General features: G+C 48.2%; 1 protein-coding gene across 1 annotated transcript; it reads left to right on the plus strand.

The window, feature by feature from the left end:
• Positions 1-6,661: 6,661 nt before the first annotated feature.
• LOC308354964 (uncharacterized protein C10orf95 homolog) lies at positions 6,662-9,246 on the plus strand (the record flags this gene model as incomplete). The annotated part of the gene is made up of 2 exons (XM_080822857.1): positions 6,662-7,350; positions 9,129-9,246. The coding sequence occupies one exon, from the start codon at positions 6,662-6,664 to the stop codon at positions 7,319-7,321; it is 660 nt and encodes a 219-aa protein (XP_080678983.1). The 3' UTR covers positions 7,322-7,350; positions 9,129-9,246.
• Positions 9,247-16,618: the final 7,372 nt, after the last annotated feature.

Below are 16,618 nucleotides of genomic sequence, written 5' to 3' on the forward strand. Positions count from 1 at the left end.
GTACCGAGTTCTCACTATGTGCCCTGTACATAGTGTGTTAAGCACTCTGCATCCATTAACTTGTAGTCCTCACATCATCCCTGGGAGGCAGGTGCAATTATCCCCATTTTACAGAGCAGGAAACAGGTTGAGAGAGATTCAGTGACTTTCCTACAAGCAAGAGGCCCAGCTGGAACCAAGCTCTCCTGACTCTCAGAACAGGAGTCTTTCCTCTTCCTACCCCTGCCAAGGGCCTCAAAGTCAAGTTTTGCTTAATCCAGTCTGGTGAGGATATCCCATATCACAATAGGCCTGTAAGCCTGGTTAGTTTTCCAGGCAACCAAACAGCACACACTTCAGACCTCCTGTTTTCTTCTCCTGGGTTATGGGGCAATGAGCATGGGCTTTAGCTTCTGGGGGACCTGGGGCCTGGTCCCCTAGCTTCACTTTGTTAAGGGACCTTCCTTTGTGAGCCTCTGTTTTATGCCTTAGAAGGATTTTGTAGGCATTAGCTAAGAAATGGGACTGTTAAGAATTTTGCCAGCTTTTGGTCATTATGCTTTTGTTGATGGTTGTCAACAGGAAAATCATCCTCTTCCTCCTGCCTGACAACCTGGCAAAGGGCCCACCTACAGCAAATAGTCCAACACTAGAGCCCTCATATGCAGGGGTTGGAGTCTGTCCAACCAGTTCCTGTGGTGCCCCAGCAGTCCCATGAACTTTGCTCCCAGCATCCACCACTCACCAATCTCATTTCTCCCCAATCCTGCCCCTTCAGACCCTCCTCTTCTTACCTCCTATGTCCCCCTGAAGCCACATCATTTCTCTTCTGGACTTTAAGCAATTTCTGGAACCCCTCCTGCTCCAGAAAGCCCTCATGACTAAAAGGAAGTTGACCATTATTCCCCCATCCCAACCCCTTGTTCCCATCTATAGTTTTCCTGGCTGAGAATATAAGGCTGGAAACCCAGCATTCAGCATGGTGTCTGGCACACTAGGACCTCCATAAATTGATTAAAGGAGTTCCCCTGCCTTTCCATTTCTGACCAGCATGTGCCTTTGTTGCAAAACAACCCTGACTCTTTACTTAGCCCTCCAGTCCAGTGGGAGAACAGGGGAACGGAAAGGGCTGCGAAGGGGCCAGAAATGAATGTAACCCGTTGGAAAAACTTTGGCCCCTATGTTACACTTAACGTCTCATGGTTACACAGAGGCTCTTCACCCCCCTGATTTTTCTTTTTTAAAGATTTTATTTATCTATCTTTCTATTTATTTATTTGATAGAGAGAAAGCATGAGAGAGCATGAACGGGGAGCAGCAGAGGAAGAGAGAGAAGCAGCTCCCTTCCAAACAAGAAGTCCAAAGAGGGGCTCAATCCCAAAGACCCTGGGATCATGACCTGAGGCCAAGGCAAACACTCAATCAACTAAGCCACCCAGGCACCTCCTCATCGCTCTAATTTTATAGACAATGTAACAATGTAATGGTGCTTGTGTCAGCACCAGGACTGGGCCTTGTGATTATCTCCAATCTTCCTTCCTGGTTGCCAGCCACAGAGCTAACTGGGAAGGGACCTAAGATGCAACTGCCTGACTTCTTGAGTCATATCAGAGTCCCTAGATTGTGGGACAAATAGATATATAAACAGTCTTTCTCCTCGAAATTCTCTCCTCCCTCGGCTTCTGACCTCTCTGATCTAGGTTCCATCATGTTCTCCTCTTATCAAACAACTCCTCCTCGTGCTCACTTCGGCAGCACATATACCAAACAACTCCTCCTCAGTTCCCAGGGAACGTTTTTTCCCAGGGGCTTTCTAAAATCAGAGGGCAGGTCCCCCAAGTTTCCATTTTCTTTTTTTTTTTTTAAGATTTTATTTGAGGGGTGGCTCAGTCCTTTGGTGTCGTGATCCCAGAGTCCCGTGATGGAGCCCCACATTGGGCTCCCTGCTCAGTGGGAGGCCTGCTTCTCCCTCTCCTACTCCCCCTGCTTGTGTTCCCTCTCTCACTATGTCCCTCTCAGTCAAATAAATAAAATCTTTTTAAAAATATATTTTATTTGAGAGAGAGGGAGAGAGAGAGAAAGCAAGAGGTTGGGGGTGGGAGCAGAGGGTTAGGGAGAAGCAGACTCCCCACTTAGCAGGGAGCTGGATGAATGGATGGACAGATGGATGTGGGGCTCGATCCTGGGACTCCAGGATCATGACCTGAGCTGAAGGCAGATGCTACCAACTGAGCCACCCAGGCACCACCCCCGCAAGTTTCCATTTTCAAAACTCTTCTCATTTATTCACTCAAACTTGTCAGGTCATAGGCTATCTGGGGTAAAAGGGACTTCCAACCCAAGACTGCTGCCTTTAAAAGGTGTTAAGTGGAACCCAACAAATTGGCAGCCATGGCAACGTAGTGAGGTGCAGGTCAGGTCAGGTAGCAGCTGTTTCAGTCCTTCACCTACTACTTTTCCCTTCATGACTACCCCACCTCCCATCTCCAGCCTGAATATAAAACCGCCTGCCCGACAGCTCCCCAAATGAACTCCCTGACTGCACCATTTCCTCAACTTCCAATCACCCGCAAGGTTTTTTTGCTTTGTTTTTTTTTTTTGTTTTTGTTTTTGTTTTTTTTATTCTCCAGGCTTGCCTTGACTACCCACCCAGGCAACTAAGCCAAAAAACATGTGCATCCTCCTCTATTCTACCCTCTCCACCCAGGCAGTTATATGGGGTCAATTCTAGGTGAATCTGCTCCCATCTCTTTTCCATTCCCAGCCCCTGCTTTGGTTGTCAGTTTTCCTGGGCTTGTGTGAGAACCTCCTCCAAGACTAGCTTCCAGTCTCTCTCACCAATCTATCCTCTACTTTGCCAACAGGCGAGCCTCTGATCATGGGGTTCGCGGATCAAAAACTACGCAGGTTGCTGCATTTTGAAATTTTTCATGAAGTGCTGGGGAAAACACTCAGGATGTAGTGGAGATGCAAACAACAGAAGACTCCACCCCACAGTGTGATAACCCAAACTTTTAATTTTCTGAGGACGTAGGTGACAGTGCTTTGTAATTAAAAACAGAAGTCTATTTCATTGTCTTCTGTAGTTAAATTTATATGAAGTAAACACGACTGGTGTGTGAAAAGAAAAAAGACTCCACTCAAACCAGATTAAGGAAGAAAGGAATTTATGGGGTGGGGTAGGGAGGAAGCATTGGAGGAAGGTAGTCAAAAGGTAAAGTTCCAGAACTACTAGGTATGTAATGCACATGATGATAATGAATATCTGAAAGTTGTTAAGTAGATCCTAAGAGTTCTCATCACATGGGAAAAATTTTTATCTGTAAGATAATGGATATTAACAAAACTTAATGTGTTAATCATTTCCTCATATACCTAAGTAAAATCATTTGCTGTATACCTTAGACCTATACAATCGTGTATGTCAATTATATCTCAATAAAACTGGACATTTAAATGATGTCGTCAGGACTTAATTTCTCTTTCTGTCCCTTGGTTCCACTTCTTCTGTGGCTCCATGCTCCAATAGGCCTTCACGTCTCCACCCAGACTGTATTCTTTCAGATTTCTGTCCAGGGGAAAGAGAGCACTTCCCTCCACCCCAAGAAAACAAAGTCCTGGGGCCTGGCTCCCACTGACCAGTTGAGTCACCCGGCTACTCTCAACCAATCCTTATGGCCAGAGGGATGGCAGTGCAATTGATCTAGCCATAAGTCACCCATAACTTAAAGGATAGAATATGGCCAACTCCCCCAGAACCACGTGAGTACATAAGGTATGGGGTCCCCCAAATCTAGAAGCTGTTACTAGAGTCAGGATGAATGTTGAGAAACTCACAGTTTGGTCCTTATTTTTCCCATTTTACCTGAACCAACCCCCAACCAGCAGAGGTCTTCAGCAAGCATATAGGGACCGATTATTAAAATACAGGCTTCTCGGGACGCCTGGATGGCTCAGTTGGTTAAGTGGCTGCCTTCAGCTCAGGTCATGATCCCAGCGTCCTGGGATCGAGTCCCACGTCGGGCTCCTTGCTCAGCAGGGAGCCTGCTTCTCCCTCTGCCTCTGCCTGTCACTCTGTCTGCCTGTGCTCACTCTCTCTCTCTCTGACAAATAAATAAAATCTTAAAAACAAAACAAAAAACACAGGCTTCTCACCCTCCCAGCCTCCAACTTGAGCTTGCTCTCACACGCTCCCCACCTCCCACCCAGGTGTGACCAGATCCCCGTGTAGGAGGAGGAGCTCCAGGCCTGGGTGAGGTGAGTCTATAGGCAGTCTTGGACATTCCTCAAGTGCTGAGATTTGGAGAAGACAAAGTTATAAACAGAAAGGGGGAGGTATATTAATTTCCTATTGGCACTGTAACAAATTACCCAAATCCTAGTTACTTAAAACAATACAAATTAATTACCTTACAGTTTTGGAGGTTAGAAGTCTGCCTCATTAACTAAAATCAGGGTGCTGACAGAACTGCGTTCCTTTCTGGAGGTTCTAGGGAAGAATCCATTTCCTTGCGTTTTTCAGCTTCCAAAGGCTGCCAGCATTCCTTAGCTCATGACCCCCTTTCATCTTCGGAGCCAGCAACAGCTGGTTCACTCTCATGTAACATCACTCTGACTCTTCTGCTTCCCTCTTCCACATTTAAGGACACCTGTAATTACACTGGATCTATCCGGATAATCCAAGATAATCTCATTTTGGACAGCTAATTCACAACCTTAATACTATCTACAACCTCAATTGCCCCTTGCCATGTAAGGTAACATATTCGCAGGTTGGCAGGGATTAGGTTGTGGACATCTTGTGGGTGGAGGCCTCTCCCAACAAAGGCCACTTTGTCCTGAGACTAGTTCCTAGAGTGCACAGAGGATGAGGCTCCCTTCTTGGAGCTCTGGGGTAGGGAGTGTCAGGTAGATACCCAATTCCAGTATCTATCTTCACCAAGCCAATGGCCCAAGACTTGGGAGAGCAGCTCAGCCAGGAAAATAAAAGTGACATCATCAAGGTGAGTGCAGAACTTCCCAGAGGGTAGCTGGCCTTTGAGGGGGGAACTGAGAACTTAGAGGAGAACCTGTGGGGGTTACCGGTGGTGCTGCTTGAGTCAAGATAAGAGGACGAAGGAAAGTATGATGGTCCAGCAGCCCAGCAGCTGGGAAAGGGTATCAGTTTTAAGTATCCAGCAACCACCACCCACTCCACTAGGGAAGAGAGAGGTGAAGGATTGTGGCTTGCAGCCAGAGCGGGCTGGAGCTTAGACAGGGCTTCACACCATCTGGATGAAGCAATCTTTCTGGCTTCACCCAAGTAGGGTGGGCTTTGGCTTTAGTTGGACTGAGTTCAAATCCCATTGTGCTATCTAGACTGTGTAAACCTGGGAAAGTGGCCTGACTTCTCTGAGCCTCTGGTTCCTTATCAATTAGATAAAAATGATGTCACCATGTTCATCACATGGCTATTAATAATTAGTTCTTGGGGCGCCTGGGTGGCTCAGCTGTTAGGCGTCTGCCTTTGGCTCAGGTCATGATCCTGGGGTCCAGGGATCAAGCCCTGCATTGGGCTCCCTGCTCTGCTTCTCCCTCTCCCACCCCCCTTGTCTGTTTCCCTCTCTAGCTGTCAAATAAATTAATTTAATTAATTAATTAATTAAATAAATAGAATTAGTTCTTATGTAACATTCTAGAGGGGAGAATTGGACACAGACTGAAAGAAGTCCCAACATGGATTGGCTATTAAGCTAATTACCAATCACGAATCTTCAGACAAGGTTGAATTTTGTTCTTACCATAAGTAGCTGTGTTGAGTTTGGGCTAGATACTTAACCCACATAACCTACAACACTGAAGAGTGTTTCCTAGTCACATAATACATTTACTGTGTACCAAATCTGAGGCAAGCAGCTTTCTCCTATATTAAGTGGGGAAAATATTAGTATCTCCTTTCTAGGGCTGATGTAAACCTAAAGTTATGCTCATAAACAACATCATTCAGTGCCTGGTGTAGGAGCTTCACTCAAATGTTAGGATAATTCAACCCATTTGGAAGGGCTGGGAGGATGGGGTGTGAGGAACAGATGGCTAACTGATTGGAAAGGGCACCAAGATAGCCTCAGTGATGTAGGAGTGGGGGCATCCCTGAGCACAAGCCTCACCTTCTGGATCAGGCAGTGACCCAGTGTAGATACAGGTTGGCTGGCTTCTGGCCAGCAAAATGTGTTTCCCTTTGCCTGGAAACCAAGAGGTGTGGCTGAGGCAGCGCATGGAGGGGAACAGAGCCACTAAACAGTGGTGGAGTGGAGCCTGCTCTGGACTTCTCTGGCTCCCCCAAATGCTGGGGACCAACATTTGGGACCAGCTACCCCTGGGCTGAAGGACACGAGTGAGGAACCACCTGGGAAGAACACTACAGGACTGAAGGCTTGAAAAGGGCTTGGGTCCTACCGCCTACTGAGAGCCTGGGTTTCGGCCCAGCCCTGGGACAAGAGGTGAGATGCAAGCTGAATGCTTTAGGAAGAGCTCCCCCCAAACCATCAGGTGCTGCACATGGGCTCCTGCTGTGGACCAGAGCCCTGGGTTACCAAGCCCCAGGGATGGGTGGTGGAGACAAAACAAAGAGTATCCATACACACCTCCACCGTAGGTATGGACCAGGCCGCAGTAAAAATGCCCGCCGCCTGAGCTTCAGACCATGTATTCGTACAGCTGCCTGGCATCCAAGGAGGGCGTCTGGCCTCCGCTGCAACCACTCACCTACACCTACCTGCCCAGCCCTCTGCTGCTGCCCCCCATCCACGCCCATAGCTTCTACAGCCGGCCCCCAAGCCTGAGCGCAGGCGAGTGGCCGGCTCCGCGGGAATACCACTGCTTCCACGGCCCAGGCGCGCCCCTGGCGGCCGCTCTGCCCTCGTGGGCCTTCCACCAGGCCTACGCCGCGGCCCTGCTCCCGCCTTTCCCGGCGCCCGGCTACCTGGGGCCATCTCTACAAGGGCCCGCGGGGGAGGAGACGGCGGCTGCCCAGCGCTGGGCGCAGTGGCCCGAAGGCGGCAGCCTGCAGGCCGAACTGCGTTGGGGCCGCGTGGAGCGCGCGCTGGGCCCGCGCCTAGAGTTGCCGGATGTGGTGCGCCGGGAACTCCGGCGCGTGTACGGCACGTACCCGCGCACCGACGTGCGCGTCACCTACCGCGGCGGCCAGTTCCTGCTTCAGGCCACGCCGCGCGTCCCCGAGCCCGAGTACCGTGTGCAGAGGCGCGTGCTGCGGCCGCCCGCCAGCAGCGACAGCGCTGACAGCAGCCCGGCCGCGGAAGTGGCAGAGCGTGGACGCGGGAGGAAGAGGAAAGGCCGGAGCTGAGGACGCTGCGGGGCCCGGCGGCCGGCCGGGTGAGCACGCGCGCGCCTCTCCTCCCCTCCGCCCGCAGCCGTCCGCCCGCTGCGAGGGACACCTCCGCGGTGCGCTGGCGCTTGGTGCACCTGTCACCTCGCTTTTTGCCCTCGCTTTTTTTTTTTTTTTTTGGACCAAGCCTGCACGCCGCCCACCTGCTGCACTTTCCTGATTTCTCTCACGATATTGCTGGATAGCGGGGGAAGGGCGAGAAGAGATCAAGAACATCTCGGGGTGGATGTCCTGTTTCTCTTCCCTTCCACCCGGACTTGGGAAACCTGGGTGTGGGGCAGAAGAAGGGCGTGGACCCTTTGTTTCGTCTCTCCCTCCTCCTCCCTATCTTAGAATCCTGCGCCAGGCCCCCACTTTCCTTTTCCCCCTCCTCCCCCTAACACAGCTCTCCGAATTGCCCAAGTTCCTGCCCAAGCTGAGGGCCCACCTATCCGCAGGTTGTAGTGAAAAGTAAATAAATGAATGAAGTTAAGTGCATGCTGCGAGATCACTTTTCTGTTTGGGGTGGGTGGGGGTGTTCCTCATCTCCCTAATGTGAGGCTTACTCCCCTGCTTTGGGAGGAGCCGGTATGCCTCCCCACAGGTCGGGCCGAGCTCCCTGCTTCTGCAGCTCTTCTCCGGAGTGCAGGACCATAGGCTTCCTAGGCCCTGCGGCACACTACTTGCTCTGGCCCACCGCCTGGGAGAGATTCTGAGGGCATAAGCTCTTTTGTTGAAGCCTGGGTGGTAGACGTGGCTGGGGAAGGAATGGCTAAAACATAGACTTAGGGCTGCCACTGACATTTTCTAGTCGTGTAACTGGGCTTTCTGAGCCTCAGTTTCTTCATCTGTAAAAGAAACAAAATCAACCCACCCTACCTGGAAAGTTCACTGGGGTTGAAATTTAAGATGAATGTCACTTCTTGTCTCCTAATTCTTTTTTTTTTTTTTTAAGATTTTATTTACTTATTTGTCAGAGAGAGAGAGAGAGAGCACAAGCAGGCAGAGTGGCAGGCAGAGACAGAGAGAGAAGCAGGCTCCCCACTCAGCAAGGACCCTCATGTGGGACTTGAACCCAGGACCCTGGGATCATGACCTGAGCTGAAGGCAGCTGCTTAACCAACTGAGCCACCCATGTGTCCCTTGTCTCCTAATTCTTACTAACAGTCTTTAACAGGCTGAATTTGCAGTATTCCAGGAGTTTGCTGGAGGGTTAGGCCACTCATCCAATTTTAAGGTTGGGTCTGGCAGAACTCCTAATCTGATGCCCAGGCTGTACAAATGTGGCTCCTTGTGGAATTGCTTTTACTGAATTTCCATTTGTTGGATAGCCAACAGCTGCCTGGGTATGCAGGTATGTTATTGAAGCCGTGCACCACTTGACTGAATACTGCCGTATTTATGAACCTCATGGAAGGGTTCTTAAGCCTCACCATTTGGGAAGACTGTTTCTCCTGATGAGTGGTTTACTTTTATTTTGGAAGCACCAAGAATCTCATAACTCATATTTTTCTTTTTGCCCTGGCTTCTAGAGAGCTCAGAGCCAAATTTGCTTAACATCTTTTGTGTAAAGCCTGGATCCTCATCGGACAACCCTAGTTTCATCTTATATTCCTTTTTTTTTTAAAAATTATATATAAAAAATTATAAAAACACAGGGAGTTGGTGTAGTATAATGGGTCTGCCATGTGACTTTAGGTAAATTGCTTAATGTCCTTGAATTGCAAATGGGGTAATAGTATTAGGACCTCTATCTCATGAGGGTTTTTTTTTTTTTTTTTTAAAGATTTATTTGTCAGAGAGCACAAGCAGGGGGAGCTGTGGCAGAGAGAGAAGCAGGCTCCTCTCTGAGCAAGGAGACTGATGTTGGACTCGATCCCAGGACCCTGGAATCATGACCTGAGCCACCCAGGCATCCTTTATCTCATGAGGTTACTGAGAAGATGCCATAAGATGCTGCCTACAAAATGTTTACTACAGTGCCTAGCATGTACTAAATGATCAAATGTTAGTGTTTGTTTTTAAAAAATTGTTGGGGGGCGCCTGGGTGGCTCAGTGGACTAAAGTCTCTGCCTTCAGCCTGGGTCATGATCCCAGGGTCCTGGGATGGAGCCCCACATCCGGCTCTCTGCTCAGCAGGGAGCCTGCTTCCCTTCCTCTCTCTTTGCCTAACTCTCTGCCTACTTGTGATCTCTGTCTGTCAAATAACTAAATAAATAAATCTTTAAAAAATAAAAAAATTTTAAAAAATAAAAAAATTGTTGGGTATCTGGGTTGAGGCACCCCAACATTTGGTTGAGCATCCTACTCTTGATTTCAGTTCAGGTCATGGTCTCCGGGTGAGGGTGGTCCTGAGATCTCTCCATGCTCAGTTGGGAGTCTGCGTCTCTCCTTTCTCTTGGCCCTTCCCCCATTTGTGCACTGCTCTCTCTCAAATACATAAATAAGTCTTTAAAAAAAATAAAAAATATAGCTTGCTATACAGAAATACATAAAATAGGAAGTTAAAATCTTTTTAATATCCTTATCCCCAAATGATTAGTAGTGTCTAAGCTGTTATTCTTCCTATTTTTCTGTGCACATAATATTAATTATATAAAAGGAATTACACTGTTTTACCTGTTACATTTTACTGTAAGTGTATTTCGGACATCATTCCATGCCAGTGTACATGGAGCTACCTCATTCTTCAGCAGCCACCCAACATTCTATAGCATGTGGATTCTTTCCAGTTTTTAGCTTTTGAAAGTCCATCCAACAAATTTCTTGAGGGCCTATTATTTGCCAGGAACTGTTTTAGGCCCTGGGGATACAGTAGTGAATGAGACAACCATGGAAGTTCCTGCCCTTATGGAGCTCGCATTTTAGGGGGAGAAATGGGGATGCGACAAAAGGCAAATAGATAAAGGCAAATTGTTGTAAGTACTACAGCAGGAATGAGAGGCTGAGATGGGAAAGGCAAGTGCAGCAGTGGAACTTAGAATAAGTAAACAGGGAGGCTTTCTGAGGAGGTGACGTTTAAATTGAGATCTAAAGAATCTGACCAAGCTAGCCGTGCAAAAAGAAGGGTGAGGAAGAAGCTAGGCAGAGGACATGGTGGGTACAAAAGCCCCAAGGAATGAAAGTCATCTTCATTCCTTCAGCCATTTAAGAACCCACAATACGCCAGGCAGTAAGTACTCTAGGGACTGGGGTTATAGGGGAGAGCCAGACAAGTCCCTGACCTCAGGCAGAACCCAGAGAAATAGACTGACAGCAACCAAACGGGTGAACATAGGATGTAATGTCAGATAGTGATTAAGTGATGGGATGCTGTCTTCAAGAGGATAGCCAGGCCATCTCTGGTGAGGTGATTCTTGGGTTGAGACCTACCCAAGACCTTCACAAGCCATTTGAATACCTGGGGGGAAAAAGTACAACAACCCGTGGCTGGAGCATCCTTGTCCTGTGAGTGAGCAAGTAAGCAAGAAAGTGGCCATTAATGAGGTTGGGGATGAAGCCAGATCCTGTGGCACCTTGAAGCCACGTTGAGAATTTTGGATTTTATTCTTAGCGGACAGAGTGTTATAAGCAGGCAAGAATGTGATTGGACTTTAAAAAAAAATTTTTTTTTTGACACAGAGAGAGAGACCACAAGCAGGCAGAGAGGCAGGCAGAGAGAGAGGGGGAAACAGGCTCCCCGCCAAGCAGAGAGCCCTATGCGGGGCCCCAACCCAGGACCCCGAGACCACAACGTGAGCTGAAGGCGGAGGCTTTAACCCACTGAGCCACCCAGGTGCCCCTGGACTTTTAAAAATTATTCTTTTTTCTTAAGGATTTTATTTATTTGGGGTACCTGGGTGGCTTAGTGGGTTAAAGCCTCTGCCTTCGGCTCGAGTCATGATCTCAGGGTCCTGGTATTGAGCCCAGCATGGGCTCTCTGCTCAGCAGGGAGCCTGCTTCCCCCCACCCCCCACCTGCCTCTCTGCCTACTTGTGATCTCTTTCTCTCTGTCAAATAAATAAAATCTTTTTAAAAAAGATTTTATTTATTTATTAGAGAGAGGACACAAGTGGTGGGGGGCACAGGCAGAGGTAGAGAGAGAAGCAGGTTCCCTGGTGAGTAGGGAGCCCCATGTGAGTCTCAATCCCAGGACCCCAAGATTATGACCTGAGCCAAAGGCAGACACTTAACTGACTGAGCCACTGTGCCCTTTTTTTTTTTATTATTCTGGATGCTGTGCAGAAAAGAGACCGTAGGGGCGCCTGGGTGGCTCAGTGGGTTAAAACCTCTGCCTTCGGCTCAGGTCATGATCTCAGGGTCCTGGGGTCGAGCCCCGCATCAGGCTCTCTGCTCGACAGGGAGCCTGCTTCCTCCCTCTCTCTCTGCCTGCCTCTCTGCCTACTTGTGATCTCTGTCTCTCTCAAATAAATTTTTTAAAAAAATTTTAAAATTTAAAAAATTAAATTAAATTAAATTAAATTTAAAAATGTCAAACAAAGGAGCCAGCTTGAAGGGACTTACCCTGGCCAAATCAGGGACAATTTAAGCATCAAAACAATCACAGTAACAGATTATTACCTACTGGATAAAATAACATCTGTTAAGTACATACTAACATTAACTAAACAAATATGAAAGGAAAGCTCTTACAGCAGGAGGAATAAAGAAGTCAGAAAATCCATCTCCAATCAGTAATAGTTGATTCCAGTGAGAATCATTCATGGATATTAAAACTAATGAGTAAAAGTTTGATGAGAAACAGGCCATTTATATAGTTTTGAAGTATGTTCTAAGATTTTTTTTAATTTTTTAAAAGATTTTATTTATTTACTTGAGAGAGCTCGTGCACACACCAGCAGGGAGGAGAGGAGCAGGGAGAGAGGGAGCAGCAGACTCCCCACTGAGCAGGGAGCCTGACACTGGCTCGATCCCAGGACCCCAAGATCATGACCTGAGCTGAAGGCAGGTGCTTAACCAATTAAGCTACCCAGGCGTCCCCAAAAAGATACTAATTACAAAGAAAAAAATCATATCCTAGATTCCCTAGAATCACAGGGAAAACTGACAACACTTGAAGCCCACCGCAGCGGTCCCTCCTGAATAAAGTCTTTCTCACCATCTTTAATGAGTGTCTTGAAAGTTTTTTTCTTTAGCAAAGACAAGTCAACATCATGCGCTTTCTGATATATTAAACTGAGAAAACACAACATCAGTTCAGCAGTAATCCATAATCATGAGGAAAAATCAGATAAATGTAAACAGACAACCACAGTAGTCTTAATTGTTCAAAAACGTCCATGTCCTGAAAGACAAAAGAAGGCTGAGAAGGTGTTTCAGGTCAAAGGAGACTAAGAGCCATGAAAACTAAATATATGCATGATCCTGTTTTGGACAAGTAGCAAAGTTGAATAAGGACTATACGTTAGAGAAAGCAACATGGCAAAAGGTTAAGAGTTGGTGAATCTGGGAGAAGGGTAAGCAAGACTTCTTTGCGCTATTCTGCAGACTTTTTTGCAAGTTTAAAGTAATTTCTAACTAAAAATAAAAACAGTAATAAGTAGGGGTGCCTGGGTGGCTCAGTTGGTTAAGCATCTGCCTTCAGCTCTTAATCTTGGGGTCCTGGGATCAAGCCCCACATTGGACTCCCCACTCAGTGGGGAGTCTGCTTGAGATTTTCTCTCCTACTGTCCCTCCCTGCTGCTCATGCTCTCTCTCTCTCTCCCTCCCTCTCTCCGTCAAATAAATAAATAAAATCTTAAAAAAAAAAAAAAACCAGTGATAAGCAAGTTGAATCTCTAGGTCAAAAAGTAGTAAACGTGCTACAGAGCTATGTCTATGTGTTACATTTTAATCTTGGAGAATTGTCTGCATGCCAGTAAGTCTCAAATCCTTTTTTGAAACAAGGCAGGTTTCAACTAAATACTGAGTCTCACATCACATAAGGTGTGTTCTGTAACTCCTTTCTTCTCTATCCTCTCGGATTCAGAGCTTGAAGTCTCTTAACTTCCTCTATCGCTGAGAATCTGCATTGCTCACGGACATTTCTCCCCAAGCCTTCTGCTTATGCCCTAGAAATGCCCATAGGCTACACACCAGTTTACCCACAGGCCCAGTGAGGGAAGAGGGCCCCTGATCACAGGCTTTCTGAAGGAAGAGCAGCCACTCCCTTCAGTCCAGCATGCTGCCATGCATCCTTCCAAAGCCCAGTGCTTTCTCCAGGCCCTGTGGACATAAGGGAGCCCTGCAGGGAGCCTAGATGCCTCCTTCTTTGATCTTTTATTTGAACTTAACCCTTAGAAGCTTAGAACTCATAAAACATCTCGGTTGCCAGGGACTTTGCTGTTCACTTGGTCCAGTGCCCTCAATTTACGTTATGCTGGGAATCCAAGAGAGAAGGAGCGACTCACGCAAGGTTATACAGTTGGTGGGAATCCACAACTCCTAGATCTCAGCAGGCTTGGGCCACCAAACTCTGGTCCTGGTGGCTTCCTCCTGGTCTTGCCCCAGCCCTACCTGCCCCTGGCATCTGGTCTGGAGCCCTTCACTCAGTAAACCTGGGTTGTGACTAATTTTAAGCCTTATCCTACCCACCCCCCTTGCAATGGAGTAGTTCACATTCTATTTAAGGGAATATAATAAGAATCATAATAAACTCACACACTTAACTGAGAACTTACTGTCAGAAGCCCTGAACAGAAGAAACTATCAACTCGTTTAAGCCTCACAAAACTTCGATATCTGTATAATTATTTTTTTTTAACCTACAGATGAGGAAACTGAGACCTATACAGGTAAACAGCTTACCCAAGTTCACACAATGGAGAATGCACCTGGGAAATCTAGCTGTACCTTAACTTCTAGGCCAAACTGCCTCTTCTATATTAGACACACTCAGCAAAATGCAAGGAACATTTACTGAACAGCTATGTGCACTTGACTAGACACTATGGGGTTCATGAATGAGCCCTTCTAGAGAGAAATATGGAGGATTTGCAGGAGATCATCTGCTCTGCTGGGAAGTTGAGGGAGACTTCCTCGAAGAGGCATCTGAGAGAGACTTTGAAGGATGTATAGGATCCCAACAGATAGTGATGGGAAGGAGGTGTCCCAGGAAGAACTGAGGAGGTTTCAGCATGAGTAAAGGTATGGCAGCAGGACCAGGGAGCAATGTGGTTCATTAGAGGGTGGGTTATAACCAGGGAGAAAGGAATCTCAGGCTTGAAAGCGAAGTGGAGGCCATACTGTGAAATACTTTAATTACAAAGTAAGGAGTTTGGAGAAGCTCTTGAGGTCTTTGAGCAGAAGTGTTGTCCAAGTTGAAGTTGTTAAAAGATGTAGCCAGTGCCTGGAGGAGCGCCTGGCTGGGATGCTGTGAGCCTGAGCCAACAGCTTCCCCATGACCTCTCTGTTGATGGTACAGCGCAGCCGGGCACCAGAACTGAGTCCCTAGGCCGTTTGCTCAAGCTCACAGCCTATGGAATTCAGTTCTCAGAGCCAGGTGGCCAACATTCTCCCAGCCTTGATTCTGCCCTCCTATGCTCTCTTCTGTGAATTCCTCCAATTCCCACCATGGATAAGGAGCCTGGGATCTCAAGATTCCTCCTATCCCAGAAAGGGTCTGAGCTTAGAGCTGAAAAACAGGGCCCATGCCCAGGGAAAGGGGCAAGAGTTCTCTGAATTCCAACAGGAGGGATGCAGGATATGAGGGGAGGGGGCTTGGGGCCATGGCAGGGATTCTGTGAGTACTGTGGAATCATTTCTTGCCCAGATGTGCTCCTGGTGGGGCCAGATGTGGAGAGGTACTCCAGGAGAAGTCGGGGCGAGGGAAGAGCCAGAATATCTGTATGGAGAAGGGCATCTCTCCGGAGACTGGGAGGCTTCCTGAACCAGAGGGGAACCCTAAAATATGGATCCCCAAAATAGGAGTCCCAAAGTTCCAGCTCCCTGAAAATCTCCCCACTGAAAATGAAGATCTGAGCTACGTGGGATAGATAGGGGCGTGAAAGAGAAATCTTTCCCTGAAAAAGGCTTTCACTTCTGGAGAGTTAAACAGGGTGATGGGGGCTATTTCCCGTCTCCAGGCAGAGCCACAGCCTATCCCTGGAGAGGGGAAGGCAAGCCTGCAAGCCCAGGAGCCACTTCACCCCCACCCTGCTTGGGTTGTGACCAAGGGCCCACACATACCCATGAAGCCTCCTCTCATGCTCCTGGGGCTGGATCTGCAGGGATGCTGAGAATGCTCCTTAAATAGGGCCCCCTCCCTGCCCTAGCCAACTCCCACCCCCGCCCCATCCTGGCTCTTCTGAGAAAGGAGGAAGGTGTGGGAGGACTGGGCACCTTGCCCAGAGAGCCCTTTCTGACCTCAAGCAAGAGCGGGGACCCCCTCCATCCTCCCCATCCTTTTGAAGTGTCCCCTTCCTCACCTCAGTCTCTCACTGAGTCCCTCCCACCCCTTGAAACCAGCCAGATGGGCTTTATCTCTGCTTTTTTTTTTTTTATCTCTGCTCTTAATTTCTGGGCAATCTGCCCTTTATGCCTAATTTCAAACCCAATTCCTCATTCTGAGGTTGGATGATGGGGAATTGATGTGCTAGGGGAAGCTTCAGCATAGGCTTCTAGCTTTTCCCTTCAGCTGACACCTAGGAGGCAAAAGTCACTTGAGGGAATGGGAAGAGAGGAGTCACCACGTCACTTTTTTCTCCCTATGTGGCTTCCAGCAGCACCCGAAGGGCAGGTGGAATCTGGTCCCATCTTGGGGGTGGAGAGACTGAGACCTGAGGGGACAAAGAATCAGGGGCTTACGATCAGGCCAGCTATGCAATGCCAAGCATTGTCCTATCTTACAGTTTGTGTGTCCTTGTGCCTGTGGCAGTCCCTTTCCTCAGCCCACTGTCCTCTGACCCCAGAACCAATCCCCTGCCGCACAGAGTAGGGACCCTTCAGGATTTGAGCTGGGAATCAAGAGACTCCCCCTAAGAGGTCTTCCCATGATCCTTCTCCCAAAGCTCAGGAATTTCTTTCTGATGATATCTACCTACATCCAACTGCCAGCCCAGGAACAGGCCAGAAGGGAGGAGAGAAAGGCACAGGGATGGCTGCAGGGATCTCAGGCCAGACGAAGGGACAGAGAAAACCTGAAAGTTCCCGTAATGGGGGTGGTAGGGAGAGAAGAGTCATCAGCATTGTGCAATGAAGGCGGGGATGGGGCTGGGGGAAGGGAGCGACAGCCAAGTCTTTAAAGGACTGGCAGAGGCCTGGGGCTGATGGAGCTACCCACCACCCCCCTTCCCAGGG

The sequence above is a fragment of the Martes martes genome (genome assembly GCF_963455335.1).
Source record: "Martes martes genome assembly, chromosome: 14".
NCBI classification, from domain to species: Eukaryota; Metazoa; Chordata; class Mammalia; order Carnivora; family Mustelidae; genus Martes; species Martes martes.